General features: G+C 58.3%; 5 protein-coding genes across 5 annotated transcripts; 2 read left to right on the top strand and 3 right to left on the bottom strand.

Moving 5' to 3' along the window:
• Nucleotides 1-693: 693 nt before the first annotated feature.
• On the top strand, nt 694-3,838 carry MKK02DRAFT_44705 (aspartic peptidase domain-containing protein; the record flags this gene model as incomplete). Its single annotated transcript, XM_053093053.1, has 5 exons — nt 694-1,518; nt 1,569-1,752; nt 1,800-1,868; nt 1,914-2,414; nt 2,457-3,838. 5 exons carry the CDS (start codon nt 694-696, stop codon nt 3,836-3,838), a joined length of 2,961 nt encoding a protein of 986 aa, XP_052945784.1.
• A 293-nt stretch (nt 3,839-4,131) lies between these two features.
• Nucleotides 4,132-6,500, bottom strand: MKK02DRAFT_44704 (xylose isomerase-like protein; the record flags this gene model as incomplete). Its single annotated transcript, XM_053093052.1, has 6 exons — nt 4,132-4,540; nt 4,586-4,845; nt 4,896-5,019; nt 5,071-5,181; nt 5,245-5,320; nt 5,381-6,500. The coding sequence occupies 6 exons, from the start codon at nt 6,498-6,500 to the stop codon at nt 4,132-4,134; spliced, it is 2,100 nt and encodes a 699-aa protein (XP_052945783.1).
• Nucleotides 6,501-6,925: 425 nt separating this feature from the next.
• MKK02DRAFT_44703 (ATP-dependent protein binding protein) lies at nt 6,926-8,665 on the bottom strand (the record flags this gene model as incomplete). The annotated part of the gene is made up of 8 exons (XM_053093051.1): nt 6,926-7,139; nt 7,200-7,349; nt 7,402-7,777; nt 7,827-7,984; nt 8,035-8,262; nt 8,315-8,384; nt 8,433-8,598; nt 8,654-8,665. The coding sequence occupies 8 exons, from the start codon at nt 8,663-8,665 to the stop codon at nt 6,926-6,928; spliced, it is 1,374 nt and encodes a 457-aa protein (XP_052945782.1).
• A 2,152-nt stretch (nt 8,666-10,817) lies between these two features.
• MKK02DRAFT_33300 (uncharacterized protein) lies at nt 10,818-11,957 on the top strand (the record flags this gene model as incomplete). The annotated part of the gene is made up of 3 exons (XM_053088693.1): nt 10,818-10,924; nt 10,977-11,095; nt 11,143-11,957. 3 exons carry the CDS (start codon nt 10,818-10,820, stop codon nt 11,955-11,957), a joined length of 1,041 nt encoding a protein of 346 aa, XP_052945781.1.
• A 235-nt stretch (nt 11,958-12,192) lies between these two features.
• Nucleotides 12,193-15,887, bottom strand: MKK02DRAFT_25308 (actin interacting protein 3-domain-containing protein; the record flags this gene model as incomplete). Its single annotated transcript, XM_053087019.1, has 7 exons — nt 12,193-13,449; nt 13,531-13,658; nt 13,715-13,958; nt 14,190-14,542; nt 15,326-15,597; nt 15,663-15,742; nt 15,795-15,887. Coding segments are annotated over 7 exons (2,427 nt in total), but the record flags the coding sequence as incomplete, so codon positions are not given.
• Between the last annotated feature and the right edge of the window lie 241 nt (nt 15,888-16,128).

Genomic DNA, 16,128 nt, shown 5'->3' with positions numbered 1-16,128 from the left:
TCGGGGGCTCGCCCTAGGCTCGTATACCCGTATCCCTGCATGTATCTTGTTAGTGGTCATGGCACGCGGAGATGTCAAAGCGGTGCAAAGGTTGTTCGCGTCCACCCGCCCGAGCCGACGCTCAGAGGGATATATCCCCGAGCGCCCGCGATGTGATGGTGAGGGGGCCGTTTCCAATTGACATGCGATAATCAATCCCAAATCTCGGCAGGGAGTAGGCCCCAATGCACAGGGCTGTGATATAGAGTCTCCCGATCAAAACAGAGCATTGTGTGTGCACTTGAATCACTTGCGGGGCATCATGGGGTCTCCCGTTGTCCGGATCCGAGTCGCCTTTTGGCTTTTGCTTGTCAGCTGCAGCGCGATCCCATTTCGGCCTCTCCTCTCCCATCTCTTCCTCTCTTTGCATCTCTTTGGATACATCTATATCTTGTAGTACTACCCTTGTCTCACCTAACACTGCCCGCTAGCAGTGAATATCCCGCACCAGCAGTAGTGCGTCCCGCCACCATTCGCACGCGTCTACCGTCTCACTTTCTCGGTCTATTGGGGACCTCGCATTCGACCGAAAACAACAAACCAACGGGCGTCGACTCTTGAAAGGGCACCACCACTCGACCACCTTTCTGCTTCTAACAAGCCATACATACACCTCGCCAGATCAAGACTACGCAATCTGGAGATGAGGGCGTAATGTCCACATCCTTTCGCAATATCGAGGATGTGGAGGATATCGACGGAAGCCAGGAGGCCCCGGTTGCTGGGCCGAGCAATTGGTGGCGGAAACTTCGGTACGGCCGCCTCGGCTTTCAGAACGCGGAGAATGACGAGGAGGTCATGTCATTGGGCGGCGAGAAGGCTGGCCCCGTGGAGAAGGCGAAGGAGGGGTCAGGTCTGAAATGGACGCGTAAGATCCAAGCCCCTCCCCCTTTCCTTCTCGACGACCGGAAAGGCAAACGACAAGCAACCACCTCCAGCTCGGCCTCTCCCACATCATCGGTCAGCTCTTCATCCTCGTTCTCTACCGCGCCCCTCTTCGTCCCTCCTCCTTCGACATTCACCTCGTCCGCCACCGCTACCGCAAGTGGCAACACAACATCCTCATTCATCTCCGGCTCACCCGCCTCCTCGCTTCCTCTTTCCTCCGTATCCTCATCATCCACATCGTCTCCGACCCGAGCGCGATCGTCCGGCTCGTCGGACTCGCGCACATTCACCTCGCTATGGTCCACCACCCGTTCCGCCTCCGCGTCCGCCACCCCCACATACGTCCCGGGCGTCACCTTCAATCTGACCTTGGGCGGGACGAGGGACGACGAGGCGATATATGCAGTAGCTGTGGAGCTAGGACATGGAGCTACTGCCGAAGCTCAGGCGAACGCCTATGCTTGGGCAGGGGAGGAGGGCGAACAAGGCGATCTCAGGCGGGAGGTATGGAGAGGAAAGAGACAGGTACTAGATACTGGACCGGGGTACCAGCGCGTAAAGCTGCAGGTGGATCTAGGGAGCTCAGATATGGTGAGTTGGCTGCCCTCTTCGGACGCGGAGCATTGAGCTGACCTTCCTAGTGGGTCGCAGTGACGAATTGCTCGACTTCCGATTGTACTTCCGCACCCGCCAAGTTCGACTCGTCCCTGTCCATCTCATCTGGCGTTCGAGCGAACATGACATATCACTCGGGCGCAGTCAGCGGGGAGATCATTTGGGAAGAGGTCCAGCTCGACAGATTTGCCATTGCCTATCAAGCCTTCAGTACGTTTTCTTCTTTCCTCAAGACTAAAATCCGGCTGACGCGATAGTTGCTGGTGATCGAGTGACCAACGAGAATCTTGGTGGCGGCGACTTTTCGGGAGTGTTAGGCATGGCTTGTACGTGGTCTCATCCCCCCTCATTCATCCTCAGCTGATGGGTAGTACCCGCCAACTCGATCATCTCGAGCCAGATCCCCGGAACGACCTCATCGAATCCAGACGGCGCGACCTTCCTCGACAACCTTTTCGGTTCTGGTACATTCGCACCCACACAGCGCGTCTTTAGTCTCGCCCTCGAGCGGCGCGAGGACGTGCGAACTCGATCCCTTCTTACCATTGGATCAACGTACGACCGGTACTGCCCCGCTCCGTGCTCCCCCTCGTATATACCCATCATCGCCAATCCGAATCTCGGCGTCATCGGATATCTACATTGGCGCGTCCCATTGATGGGCGTCATGGCCACGGATTGGTCGGATGGGCAGCTGGGCTCTGGGCCGACGGAGAAGACGATCCCTCTGGGCGGAAGTCTGGTAGTGAGCAGCCGGAGTCAACCGCTAGCTGTGCTCGACTCGGGCGGGGTGGCGATTCTCGTTGGCCACAAGCCATACGCGGACGCCATCTACGCTGCATACGGGATCAGCGCGAGTGGGGACGGATACTGTAAGCTTCCGAGGCCGAGCTCAGGACCAAGCTGACGTACAGACCGCATGCCATGCAAGACCCAACTCTCCTTCAGCTTCAACTTTGGCGGCAAGTGGTACCCTGCCCACCCGCTCGACATGTCCTGGCCGGACCCGAGCGACCCATCCCAATCAACCTGTATCGGCGCAATCCAGTACACCCCCCTTCCCAACGACGCCGGTGACTTTGTCTTTGGCTCGTCCTTTCTCAAGAACGTCTACTCGGTCTTTTCATACCCAGACCAAGCACGGAACTCGGGGACGTGGCAGCCTGGCGTGGCGCTATACAGCCTCACCAACGCCTCGGTATCTTCGCAAGACTTTTACGCCGTTCGAGCCTTGCGGCAATCGCTTGCGCAAGTCTCATCCCAAGGGCCCTTCATCGGCGGCTCGTCCCCCTCCTCGCCGTCCTCGACGCCTTCATCGTCCACAGGCGGCGGATCCGTGGTGAATACCACTGCGATCGTCGCTGGATCCGTCGTCGGTTTCTTCGTACTCGCCGCAGCAGCATTCAGCGCCTGGTTCTTCTTCCTCAAGCGGAAATACGGCAATACTGGATACCCGCTCGGCCGCTCTCGTGGTGGTGGCGGAAGAGACACGCCCGAATCGGAACCCGCGACAACTTTTACGCGGCGTACCAAGAAGCATCAGGAGGCGCATCGGCAGAAATCAATGATTGAGGGGTATAGCGATTACGAGGGGGATAGCTGGACGGAAGGCGGTGAGAGCGTGCGGTTGGGGTATTTGCCGGAAGTGCCTGAAGACGGGGGGATGGAGGGGATGCGCGGAAAGAGGGTGGGGTCGGTGGGGAGTAGCATGGCCGCGGCGGGGATGATGAGGGAGAAGAGCCATGCAGGGAGCAGTCTGAGGGACGAGGTCGGTGCGGGCGGGTCGTATGATGAGAAGGACGCGATCTTCCAGACGACCGACTCGCCCGCTTCGACACCAAAAGGTCTGCCTCTGGCTGGATCCGGAAGAGCGCGGTCTTCGTCCCGCCCCCGTCAAGCCGATGCGTACCGGCCCGACTTATCCAATTTCACCTACCCACCCGTATCACCTACCTCCCCCGGCTTCACTGCACCCCTCATCTACTCTCAGCCCCTCGCAGCACCCATCTCGCCCGCAGTTGGCGAGCCCCGTTCCGGCTCTGGCTCTTCAGGTCGCCGAGCACCCACGCGCGGCTCGTCCTCCCTGTCCATGTCGGGTCCGTTCCCGTCTGCGACGAGACACGGTCTAGGGGATCTGGACACGAGTCCGATGTATGAGATTCGGTCGGCGGATTACTTTGATGTAGGCGAGGCGAGGGGGAGGAAGGGGAGTGTTGCGGCTGGTGGGGCTGGGATTGGGGATAAGGAGCGAAGGCAGGGGAGTGGGAGTGGCAGTCGGGACGGGCTCGGAGCGTAACCTGAGGCCTACAGTTCGAGGACAGGGGGAGTAGGAGTATCGAGAAGGGAGGTGGAGGTCGGGACAAGCTTGGACCGTCAGCTGGAGGTCCGGGTGCGAGACACTCAAATTCAGGGGATAGGACATTGTATCTCTAGCCCTTGTATCAGACTATCAGTTGCAAGATGTATGGATATCCTGTACTTCACAACGGTAGCTAACAGTACAAATATGAAACCGATTAACAACCAAGATATAGATGACCAGTGTCCCAGATCCCCTTATACGTACGATAACCTCAACCGCCCTCGTATTCAGCCTTCACCGACCCTCTCCACCGCTCTTGCTTTCGCCTTGCCCAGCCTCCCTCGCCGCTTCCTCTCTCGTTTTCTCCGCTCCTCCCCCTCCCGCCTTTCCTGTACCTTATAACCCGGCACAGCAGCCCACATCTTCCTCCTCAAATCCTTGATCGCCTTCCGCCTCCGCTTCTTCCTCTTCACTCGCTTGACCTCATCCGCCCACTCCCCAGCCGGCGTATTGGCCAGAATCCGCAGATGCTCAATGTCCAATGCTTGCCGATCTACTTCGAGCGCTTCGATAGCGTGCGAAGTGACGCTGCGGGGGAGGTATCGCGGCGTTTCGATAATCCAGGTAATGTGCTCGAATGGTGGATGGCGAATGACGGTGCGGAACCCTTCGTCCCCTATATATCCTGCTCCAAAACTGATCATCAGCTCGTGTCGGCTGGTAGCAAGATGGATGGCTCACTCGGCGTGTAGATCTCGCTTGGAGCCGTGGGGTACAGCGCACTCGCTGACGTGCGCACAAACAACATTCTCCGCGCCCAGCCAGGTATCGACGTCGTCGAATAATGTCTGACGCCCAACGGAGGAGGAAAGGTCGTGTGATATCGAGTGGACGTGGCAGAGGTCTAGACAGAATTTGATCCGGGCGGGGAAGGACGAGTAGTGCCGTATCCGAGCGAGCGAGCGGAGAGTTGTTCCTGCTAGTCGGCCGTTGCAGCATGTCTGCAAGTGATCAACGCGAGTCATCCGGTCTGCGAAGGAGGTATACTGACCATGCTCTCCAGGACGATGGTGATGCCTGGATGCCGCTCGAGCAGCGTGTCGATATTGCCAGCGATGATCTTGAGGGTCGCACGATCATTGCCTTTCCCACCGCAACGTATGGAGGAGCCCGGGCTGCGTTGGTGAGCTGAAGCATAAAAGCCGCTTGTGGATAGGCCAACTCACTGGACCACAAGATACTTCAAGCCTAGCTGTTCCAGCGTTGCCATTTCGATACTGAGGCCTTCGATTGTAAGGTGGAAGATCGCTGAGGAGGATGAGGGCATGGTAGTAGAACTGTCTCGTCAGACGACTGGATCATGCGCATAGTAGAGCCCGAAGTGCAGGACTCGCCTTGACCCGATGATCGGGGCTGGACAAGCGAGATTGATCGTCTCGTGCGCGTGAACAAAGATCCTCTCCGAAAAGCCAGGACCTGATGCTCAGCTCAGAGATCTCCTGTACCTCTAGGTAGACTGTAGAGAGGATGACTCACTCAGCCAGTCCAGCCTGTCCAAGCCTTGCCTGACTGCCCAGATCTTCTCCTCGCTCCATATCTCCCGGACGTGCTTCTTCGGGCAATACAGGAACATCGACAACCCCGACATCCCATCTTCCTGTACTAGCCGTTCTGCCGCATCGAGGAGACGTAGATGACCCAGTCTCGACGCGAGATGGGTCCCTAGATGCAGGGTGGGGCCGGGGAGGGGTTCCCGCCCCGGACTGGGTGATGGAGAGCGCCGGATAGGAAGAGACAAGGCTGGTGGAGGGAGGTTCGAGTGATCATTCCGGACTTGTACAGGCTCGGGTGTCGCTGCACGCTCGACATGCTGGTGATATCGCGGATCGAACCAAAACCGGTCTTCCTCGTCCACCGGATCGACCGGAGGGGGATGACGTGCTACGAGTTCCGGACGAGCATTGGGGAACCCGGACCGGATGGACTTGGTCTGCGGAGGGACCCTAGGCCTTGCAGGCCATAATACCCGCCTCAGGCCGTCCAGCCCACCTTCTCGAGGATCCGCCTCGTCGCTTGAGCTCGCCGAGGCGACCGAGGGAGTCCGACGAGCCCTTTTCCCTCTCCCTCTCCGCCAATCCTCCCATTCATCTGCTGACCGCTCCTCCTGGTCCTGCCCTGTGTTTTCTCCGCCTTCCGGCCGGACGTTCCCTAGCTCGACACCCAGACCTCCTGCCTCGCGGCGTAGCTTCCCGGCGAGCCCTCCGCCCGCGGCCAGTAGGACATCGAACCCCTCTCCATCCGCCTCCCCCTCCGCCCCTTCATCTCTCAATTCCAACTTCCACCGTTGATCCTTGAACGGACTGGTCTGCCAGCCCCACCCATCCTTGCGCTCTGAATACGCATGTGGAGTGATAGGCCCTTCTGACTCGGCATCGCTGCCATCGCTCGACGCGTCAGGTTGGCTACGAGGAGTACGGCTCGGACCGACTGCCCAGTGATCCGATTTCGAGGGAATCGATACTGCTTCGTCTCCCCATTTGCCGTGTCCGAACAGTACTGACTCTGACGGGACGGGCGATGGGGATCTGAGCCAGCGATGGTGCGTAAACGGTCCGAGGGGTGATTCGGTCGGTGCGCGGTAGAAATAGCTCGACATGGCGCGTCGAGCTCACATCGTGGGATTAGGTCCGTAGGAGAACGTATTGACTTGTGTTGTGCTTAGCATTTTTGCGAGTATGGGTGTTCAGGTCGTGAGAGATGACGTTGTGGTGAGCGGAAGGGTGTCCAGGAGTGACACAGAGTGACATATGGATGCAGTGGGCACTGACAAATTTGCTCAAAGGAGGCGCAGCCGGATTGAGCCGAAATCTGAAACCTCGGCGAGGTTTCAGTTGTATCTCGGTCCCTCTCCTCTTCATGGGGAGCTATCCTAGTCTCTCAGCAGCATCACTGACTTCCACCACAGCCGGACCTGCACATGAACATGTCACTTCTGATTCATCTTCTACATAGCTGCTTCCTTCCATGATCCCCTGTTCACACCTTTTCCCGCCTCTTCGTCCCCTCTTCGTCCCCTCTTCCCTACTGACCTCCACGCAGACGCAACACCAAGTGGAGCGTAGACTCCTTCTGGATGTTGTAGTCGCTCAGGGTCCGCCCGTCCTCCAGCTGCTTTCCGGCGAAAATCAGACGCTGCTGGTCTGGGGGAATACCCTCCTTGTCCTGGATCTTGGCCTTGACGTTGTCGATAGTGTCGGACGACTCAACCTCGAGGGTGATAGTCTTGCCGGTCAAGCTGGTTTGTCAGCTTAATATTCGCATATTCGCAAATGACGCGCATTGCAGAGCAACTCACGTCTTGACGAAGATCTGCATACCACCACGCAGACGAAGGACCAAGTGGAGAGTCGACTCCTTTTGGATGTTGTAGTCCGACAGAGTCCGGCCGTCCTCGAGCTGCTTGCCAGCGAAGATAAGGCGTTGCTGGTCTGGCGGGATGCCCTCCCTGATACTGTTAGCTTTGCCCTGTTGGAAGTGCCGGGAATGGAGAAGCTTACTTGTCCTGGATCTTCGCCTTCACGTTGTCGATGGTGTCACTGCTCTCCACCTCGAGTGTAATCGTCTTCCCCGTCAACGTCTTGACGAAGATCTGCATACCTCCCCTCAGACGAAGAACGAGGTGCAGGGTAGACTCCTTCTGGATGTTGTAGTCCGAAAGGGTGCGGCCATCCTCGAGCTGTTTACCGGCAAAGATGAGTCGCTGCTGGTCTGGCGGGATGCCCTCCTTGTCCTGGATTTTCGCCTTGACATTGTCGATAGTGTCGGAGGATTCAACCTCGAGAGTGATCGTCTTGCCGGTGAGGGTTTTGACGAAGATTTGCATACCTCCTCGGAGGCGGAGGACAAGGTGAAGGGTGGACTCTTTCTGGATATCTGGAATGTCAGCTATTGATGCGAGGATTCCGTAGCCTCGATAGCTCACTGTAGTCAGACAGAGTTCGGCCATCCTCAAGCTGCTTTCCGGCGAAAATCAATCGCTGCTGGTCTGGGGGAATACCCTCCTTGTCCTGGATTTTGGCCTTGACATTGTCGATGGTGTCGGAGGACTCAACCTCGAGGGTGATGGTCTTGCCGGTCAAGCTGATTTTATCAGCTTTCGTTTTGCCAGCAGGTCGATCAAGGAAACTTACGTCTTGACGAAGATCTGCATACCACCGCGCAGACGGAGGACCAAGTGGAGAGTTGACTCCTTCTGGATGTTGTAGTCCGAAAGGGTCCGCCCATCCTCGAGCTGCTTCCCGGCGAAAATCAACCGCTGCTGGTCTGGGGGGATCCCCTCTTTGTCCTGGATCTTCGCCTTGACATTGTCGATCATGTCGGATGACTCGACCTCGAGAGTGATAGTCTTGCCAGTGAGACTGATGTGTCAGCTACTCTTCCCGCTCCCGGAAACCAGAAAGGCCAGCTCACGTCTTGACAAAGATCTGCATACCACCTCGGAGACGGAGCACCAAGTGGAGGGTAGACTCCTTCTGGATGTCTACTTTGTCAGCTCAAGCTCCACATTGCCAGGCGTGCTTCAACTGACTGTAGTCCGAGAGTGTCCGGCCATCCTCCAACTGCTTCCCGGCGAAAATCAACCGCTGCTGGTCTGGCGGGATGCCTTCCTTGTCCTGAATCTTGGCCTTGACGTTGTCAATGGTGTCCGAGGACTCGACCTCGAGGGTGATGGTCTTGCCGGTGAGGGTCTTGACCTGGTGGCGAATCAGCGATTGCCCGTGCGATGTCATGGATGCCAAAGGCACTTACGAAGATCTGCATGTTGGTGCGATGTACTGGTAGATGTAGTGAGGGTGACTGATGATTGTTAGCGGACACGCTGAATGGGAGATATATGTATAGAAGAGAGATTGAAAGTGGTACGATGGAGAAGGAAGGGGAAAGGTGAGTCAGCACCGCATTGACCACGGAAGCTTCGAGAACGACCGATCAGATCGCCGTCCTCCACTTCCGGTTTCCATCACAAGACAACAGCGTCCTGCTAGGACAGCGGGGCTGGGGACACGGCGGTCGTGTAGGATGGGGGGAGCAGGGTGGCAACGTGCGATACGATAAGGATCGCGAGGGACGCGATCCTACGGATTTCGCGAACCCTCCCCACCCGGAGATCCCAGCAGATCCGCCAGTGAAGACGAGACGAGAAGCTGAATGATCCACTCACAAGGTATCTGCTGTTGGCTTCTGTGTATAGAAGGTAGATAGAAGTATGAAGACAAGATGAATCGATTGATAAGACATGCCTCCCCTTCCCCCCGCAGTCATTGATGCGTCCCCCCGCATACAGTAAGCGGGGCTCGCCGCCACTCAGGGTTAGAAACGTCACACACCTCAGGGTACAGCGGGGTTAGTCGGTATAGCGCGAGTGTGGCACCACCCAGGACCCTCGGCTCCGTCTTCACGGTCTCGGCTCCGTTCAGCAGCAAAAAGAAACCTCTCGCTCACAGTCGGCTTGTGTACGGATCCATAGGTGATCATCTACCCCTAAGGGTAGACGGCAGAGCTATTGGACATTGGGAACGGCCTCCGATGGCGGAACCACCGGAGATTCTTATGGTTGTTCCATGGCGATTCTTTTCCCCACCACCACCGGGAGCGTCCCCCGATGAGTGAAATGTGAGTTCAAGGTCTCCGCATCGACAGCAAGCATTGCCACTCTCCCAGGGGTGTGCACGGTCCTGCCAAATTGGCGTTTCGCGTGTTGCCCTAAGAGCGCAGGACTGGAACAACTTTGTTTCGGTAATTCTACATTGTACTATTATCCGTGCATGACGGGTGCTGACTATGTAGTGCTGATATCGATACTGGAGGAGTGGCGAGAACCTATGGCGACAGCTCACTCGCGACCTTCGGGTTTAGCTTACGCCGGGTATGTGGCGGCCTCGTGGGACGGGGCTGGACAATTGTTGTTTCGCCACTTAAATGGCTGTAGCGTCCGCCGATAGTCGCAAGAAAGAGGTTCGGGATGCTGTGCAGGCGCCTGGAGAAGTATCCCGGGTCCGGAAGACTTGCAGCTGCGGTAGGTTGGGTACCCTCGAAAGCATGGATGTCGTTACAGTTGCCCAACTGGGGCCGGCCGGTGTGGTTGTATACCACTTGTACCTGGCCTGACCCCCAGTAAAGGTGGCTCGTCTGGTAAATTCGTCATCCGTTCAACGAGCCGTTAGTGTCGCAGGTCGGAAGGAACCGGCCGCATGAAGCACTAAATTTTTGCATTCAATTACCTGGCTGGCATGGTCAGTCAGCTGGCAACAAATGACCGTACTCAACCACATCCATCTGACTCCATCATGTGCGGGATACGCTTCGCCTGTCACTCGTTCTAAGTATGGAGAAGCACTCATCTATCCCGCTCGCCTCTTATCCCGATCAACAGGGTGTGCGTGAGCGACCGCCATCATACAGCCTTCCACTACCCTGCATACTGTATCAGGGGCTGTACACGGCTCTGTACACCTTCCTCGGCAGCTGCCACATCCGCCACCGGCGCCACACTCGCAGCAAAAAAACGACGTGTTTCATGCTGTTACGTAAAGCGTTTCCCGCTGTGATCGCGCGAAGCGCGTCTCTGCTGCAGGTGCACGAGACCTTTGCACCTTCTTAGCTCTGCCCTCTATCCGTTGTCCGCATCACAGCTTGTAGCCCTACACGTATCGCTCGCCTTGCCCTCCCTCACAGCTATCCGCAAATCACAGCCGAACCCACGGCAGCTTCAGTCCGACCTCGCAGCTCGCAGTCCTCCCCTCTCCTTCGCGCTTTCCACCGAGGACAGGCTCCTTCCGCATACCTTGACAACTACCCCTGACTGTCCGAAACTTGTTACAGAGTTCATCACATCGCTAGCTCTTACTTGTCGTCTCTCATCGCTAGCGCTTCACCGCTATTTATCACCCTCCCCACCTTCGCATCCGCCGCCATGTCTATCTCGCTGCCGAACGGAACCCTGCTCGCCACTCCTGCGGCGCAGACGCAATACACGGCGGCCGTGACCCGGATACTCCACCTCTCTAGCTTCCCCGCCGAGTAAGTAGTCAAGGCAGGTTCTGTAGCAAGGGGAATCGATGCTGACTCCTAGGCTCAAGACCCGGGACCTGCAAGCCATGTTCAAGGAGTACGAGGGCGAGAAGGGCGGGTTCAGGATCAAATGGGTGGACGACGTCAATGCCCTGGTGGTATTTGTCGATGCGGGTGTTGGTCAGTTCTGCTATCCCCTTCTCCCGGAAAACAAGCTGACCTTTTAGCCAAACGCGCATACCTCAATTTCCTCCTTTACCCACCTATGGCCTTCCCCGCTCCGGCCAAGATCCGTCCCTACGACCGCCCCGACGCCGCGCAGATCATTCAAACCCTCACCGCCCGTACCATGGGCCATCGCTCCTCCATGTCCAACGCCATATCCACCTCGGGCGGACTACACACCGTCCAGCCCGGCCAACCCTCCATTGACGGTCTACCAGGCTTCCACTCGCGCGCAATGTCCATGAGCAACGGCATGAATCCCTCTTCGGCCACCTCCTCCGCCCCTACTATCCCCGGGACTATCGGCGGCGGAATGGGCGCCTTCGCCTTCCCCAAATCAGGAACTGGCCGGCCCATGTCGGGTCTCGCTTCCCGTACCCAGGTTGCGACCGGGGCGGGGCACGGTCGTTCCGGTTCCGGTTCTGCCTCATTCTCCAGGCAGGCAGGCTCGGGGCTCGGCGCTCTCAACTTTGGCGGCTCCCGCTTGCCCACCCACGCGGAATCGCTCGACTCGCCCGCTCGTCCTTCAGCGCCATTCCCGGTCAGGCGGACGACCAAGGAGATGGAACAGTCCCGCTCAAACGAGAGCAGCGACACGAGCACAGAGGCTATAGTGGTCATGGACCATGCGCCGCTATCGGGCGGGGTGCCGTTGGGGCTGGGACTCGGAGCGGACCCGATTCCGGGCGGAGGGAGCGGGTTTGGGCAGTGGAAGATGCCTAGCAAGGCCGGCGGGGGTGCGCGGAGGGAGAGCATGTCGGCAGAGAAGGCGATGAGGGAGGTGGAGAAGGCACTGGCGGGTGTGGAGGCGAGATAGGCGGGTTTGGGCGGGGCAGCATGGGGCTTTCTGTTGTTACCACTTTCAGCACGGCATTTTGCGAGGACACATCCTCTTTTATACTTGTTGGTAACCCACGCTCATTCTTTCTAGCAGTAACCAGTATCATACTAGCACTCTAGCAGATGCAGATATATTATAACTCCTATGATTGACTACCCCTCCGCCTGCTTTACCATCTCAACGCCTCCCCTCTTTGTCCCTCCCCTATCGACTACCCCTCTTCCTCCTTGACCATCTCGACGCTTCCCCTCTTTGTCCCTCCTCCACTGCTGACTCCACTGCGCACACTCGAGCCAGTCATCTGGGGCGTCATGATTCGCGCTCCACCGGTGATGCTCCCGCCTGTCATTTGCGGCGTCAACGCCTTTCCGCCCATTGATGGTGTTCCGGGCGACTTGACACCAGCCGGTGCTGGCGAGTTGACCGCCGAGCCCGAGGTCGAAACCGAGGCCGACGATCCCATCCGCCCTCCGCCGGTATGTTGACTAGACAATGGCGGTTGATCCCCCGTCAACATCTTCTTGAGCGTCAACTCCTGCCTCCGACTCCTCGCCCTCTCCACCTCTTCCGTCCCACCGGTCTTCCTCAACTTCCGCCCATTCACGAACCCTTCCAGCTCGCCCGCAAACTCATCCTTCTCATTCAACTTCTCCATCTTCTCCTTCTCGCGCTGACGCTGCTGCGCCTCGATCGCCCGGAGCCGGGTATTGGGATCCGCCTCCTTCGTCCTAATCTCCATAAGCAGATTATTGACGCCGCCGCCCGGAAGGTCCGCGTCGGGCGTAGGGGGTCTATACCCGATGATTCTCGTAGGCGTCTTGGACCCTGTCCCGGAGGGCGACATGTCGCCTTTCCGCTGCAACACGAACGCCTCGACATTGTCCCACATCTCCGCCGCGTCCTTGAGATCATTCTTGAGATCGTCCCCCAGTTTACGCTGGTGCGCAAGCAGGTTCTGCTCTTCCTTGACACGACTGAGCTCCTGCGCCCACGTCGCGCGCCAGGTCCCTTCGGACGTGCCTACATCCGACGCAAATCGGTCCGCTAGACCTAGAGCCCGGTCCAGCTCCGTCCGGATCTTCTTCATATGGCTAGAAGACGGAGTGACGAAGCGCTTATAAGCGTCTTCCCGCGCCGCGTCGATAATGTCCTGGATCTCCTCGACCGCTTGGATCGTCTCGCTGCATTGCGATTCGAGCTTCGCTTTGCTATTGTCCAGCAAGGCGCGCGAGCCGCCGATCTTGGTCTTGATGACCTCCTTCATCGAGTTGTTTTGGGTCCGGAGCGCCGAAAAGGCCGTTTTTGTCTCCGAGAGGAAGTCCGAGTGGATCTGGCGCATGACGGCCAGATCGCGCCGGAGGGATTGGAGGGATTCGTGTTGCTCTTCCAGCTTTTCGCGGCGGATGGGGACAGAGGGGAGGGAGGGGTCAGAAGGTGCGAGGAGGGGAGAGGGGAGGCGGGAGGCAGGCTTGGTGGGCGAGATGAAGGGGTGAGGGGGAACGGTAGCCGAGTTGCCCCGCATTGTAGCCGAGGACTGAGATTGGGAGACGGCGAGGAGGGAGGTGGCGGTTGATAGAGACATTCGACGTGAATGATCTAGCGCTTTCTTCATCTCCTTGACTTCAGACATCAGGCCGGCGAAGGTCTGATCAAAGTGCTGCCTGACTTGATCGAGCGCTGGGGATCAGCTCCTTCCTGAGATTCCGCCGCCACTCAGCAGAGGTACGACTCACGCTCAATGTTCAAGCTCAATACAGACCCCTCCCGGACATCTTCTATCTCCTCCAGCTCGTAACCCACTCCACTGACTGGGTCCCTGACATACACGTCCGGAAAGTCTCCCAGTCCCGAATCGTACTCAAACTTCTCCATGAACAGCAGCCGGAGCCCTTCAAAGGTCACCGGCGTTTCCAGCCTGCAACGCTTGACTTGCCGGCCGAGCTGGAGGTACACCTGCAGCAAGGCGGGCGTGGGCGGCTCGAGCGATTGTGCAGGTTCTGGATGTTCGGAGGTGGGCGGAGGGATGGTGGATGATCCCGCCTGAGGTATAGAGGATCGGTCGGCCGCTCGCGGGGTAGTCAGGGAGAACGAGGGGTCTTCCGAGATTGATAGATCACCATCCGTCGCGCGCGTCTCCGGGGTCGAGATGATCTTCATGGACGAGCTAGACATGTCCGAGTCGGGCGACATAGGATCCTCCTCTTCCACTGTCGGCGTCTTGCTCCCGTCCCCTCCATTAATCCCCTTGACCATCCTCGCCGATGCGGACGGGTCCACTCGATGTGCCTCAGGCAGAGGCGGCATCGGCGGGATCTTCTCCAGCAGACTGTCCGCCCGCCGCATCGCTGGTCTCTGGGGACTAGACCCTGAGCCGCTTCCCGCCCCGGCACCATCCCTCCGCTTGTTTGGCGAGCTCGGCAGCATCTTGTTGAATGCAAAGCTGCTATACCGCTTGCTCGCCCTCCTCTCTAGCGGGTCAAATCCCCTCAGCGCCGCTAGCGTCCGTTGTGACTCTGGAGGTATGTCCGGCAGACCAGCGGGTTGCTCTTGCTCGCTTAGACCTGGACCTACATAGCCCAGGTCGTCATTGAGCGATATGCTAGTGGAGGGGAGTTCCAAGCGAGGAAGGGCCGGAGCATCGGCGGGAGCGAAGAAGGACGTGGAAGCGCCGGTAGGGAGCGCGGGCTCGATCCCCTCGTCCAAGGTCTGGATGTGGGTCGAGGGTGAGCGAGCAGGATTGGATTTGACGGGTGAGGCATTGGTGATATCCGAATCGGCCGAGAAGCGTGAGACCCGTCCGCCAGGAAAGGAGTCGCGATCGCGCGAATATCGATCCGGCCGGGGTGGAGTGGGGCCTTTCCGAGATGACATGCTACCAGACAAGTTCATCCCGGCCGGAGGAGGTGAAGGGACGGGACCGTCATCCTTGAGCTGGACGCCCCGAGACGATGTCGAGTCTGGAAGTGTAATGTTGGGTGGAGGTTGGGGCGAGGGGTTGCGCGGACCGGCAGGCGGCTGTGGATTCTGACCAGTATCTGACGCGATGCGTCGGGGCGGACGGAAGGCGTCTGGAGGAGCAGGTCTGCTCTGCCCGCTTGGCTGTCGTTGCGCCCGTTCCCTTTCTCTCTCCGCCAACGCCGTTGAGCTGGGTACCTTGGCGGGCATCGGTAGGTCCCCCGAACGCATATTTGGGCTCGTCCCACTTCCAGAGCCACTTCCGCCAGCCTCGACCCGCCCGCCTCCCATCCCACTCGCATTCGACGCTCCGCTCTGCACAGACAACCGATCATCTACCGGTGGCGCCGGACCCGGGCGCGCCGGCCTGGGTCCAGAAGGGACCTCACCCTGCTGCGACTTGGAGGGAGAGACCTCCCGTATCGTTTGAGGCGGGGCAGGATGCGCTTGAACTTGAGCTACCGCCGGGTCCTGCGAGCTCGCATTCGCATTCGCCATGTTTCGCTTGTATAGCGCCTGTCTCCGCTTGAGACCCTCGAGGAGGTTATAGATGATTTGTCGAATAGCGGGGAGGTATAGGTTGAGGGATTCCTGGCAGGGGTCTTCGGCGAGGCATTGTTCGAGGCAAACTCGGAGATCCGAGGGGATCGCATCGAGCTCCCTAGGTGATGAGCTTCTTCTTTCGCATGTCCAAAGAGATACAGTGATGGGCAATAGCTAGCTCACCTGGTGGATATCCCGACTCGATGAAAGGCTCCCACGCAAGTCTCAAATCCGTCCCCCAGCCGCACGTATATGTCGCTCACCTGGACATCAGCTTCACCCGTCCAAGACGTAGTATGGGGGGATCCAGCTCACATTCTCCTCGGTGAGGTATCCCTGCGCCCATTGCTCCAGACCCTGTAGCAGCTGTTTCGTCACAACCAGCAGCCGTGTGATGGACGAGTCGAGCGCAGTAGGCTACCACATCAGCTCGAGCTCTGTCCATTTCCCTCCTCTCTACACGAATTATTCCCTCCAATAGCAAAAGACCCACCCCAGCTCTTGGAACAGGTCCATTCCTGATCTGCAGACTACTCCTTCTCGGCAGATGCGTCGTGTCTACCTGCGCTTGCCCCTGCGAGGAGTTAGACCCCGAAGAAGCATTAGCGGATCGATAATTTGATGGTCCGGGTTGAGCCACCGGGGTCGG

The sequence above is a fragment of the Dioszegia hungarica genome (assembly GCF_025882075.1).
Source record: "Dioszegia hungarica strain PDD-24b-2 chromosome Unknown MKK02contig_8, whole genome shotgun sequence".
Classification (NCBI taxonomy): domain Eukaryota; kingdom Fungi; phylum Basidiomycota; class Tremellomycetes; order Tremellales; family Bulleribasidiaceae; genus Dioszegia; species Dioszegia hungarica.
Note: the sequence above shows the minus strand (reverse complement) of the source record. Positions and strands in the feature narration are given on the sequence as shown.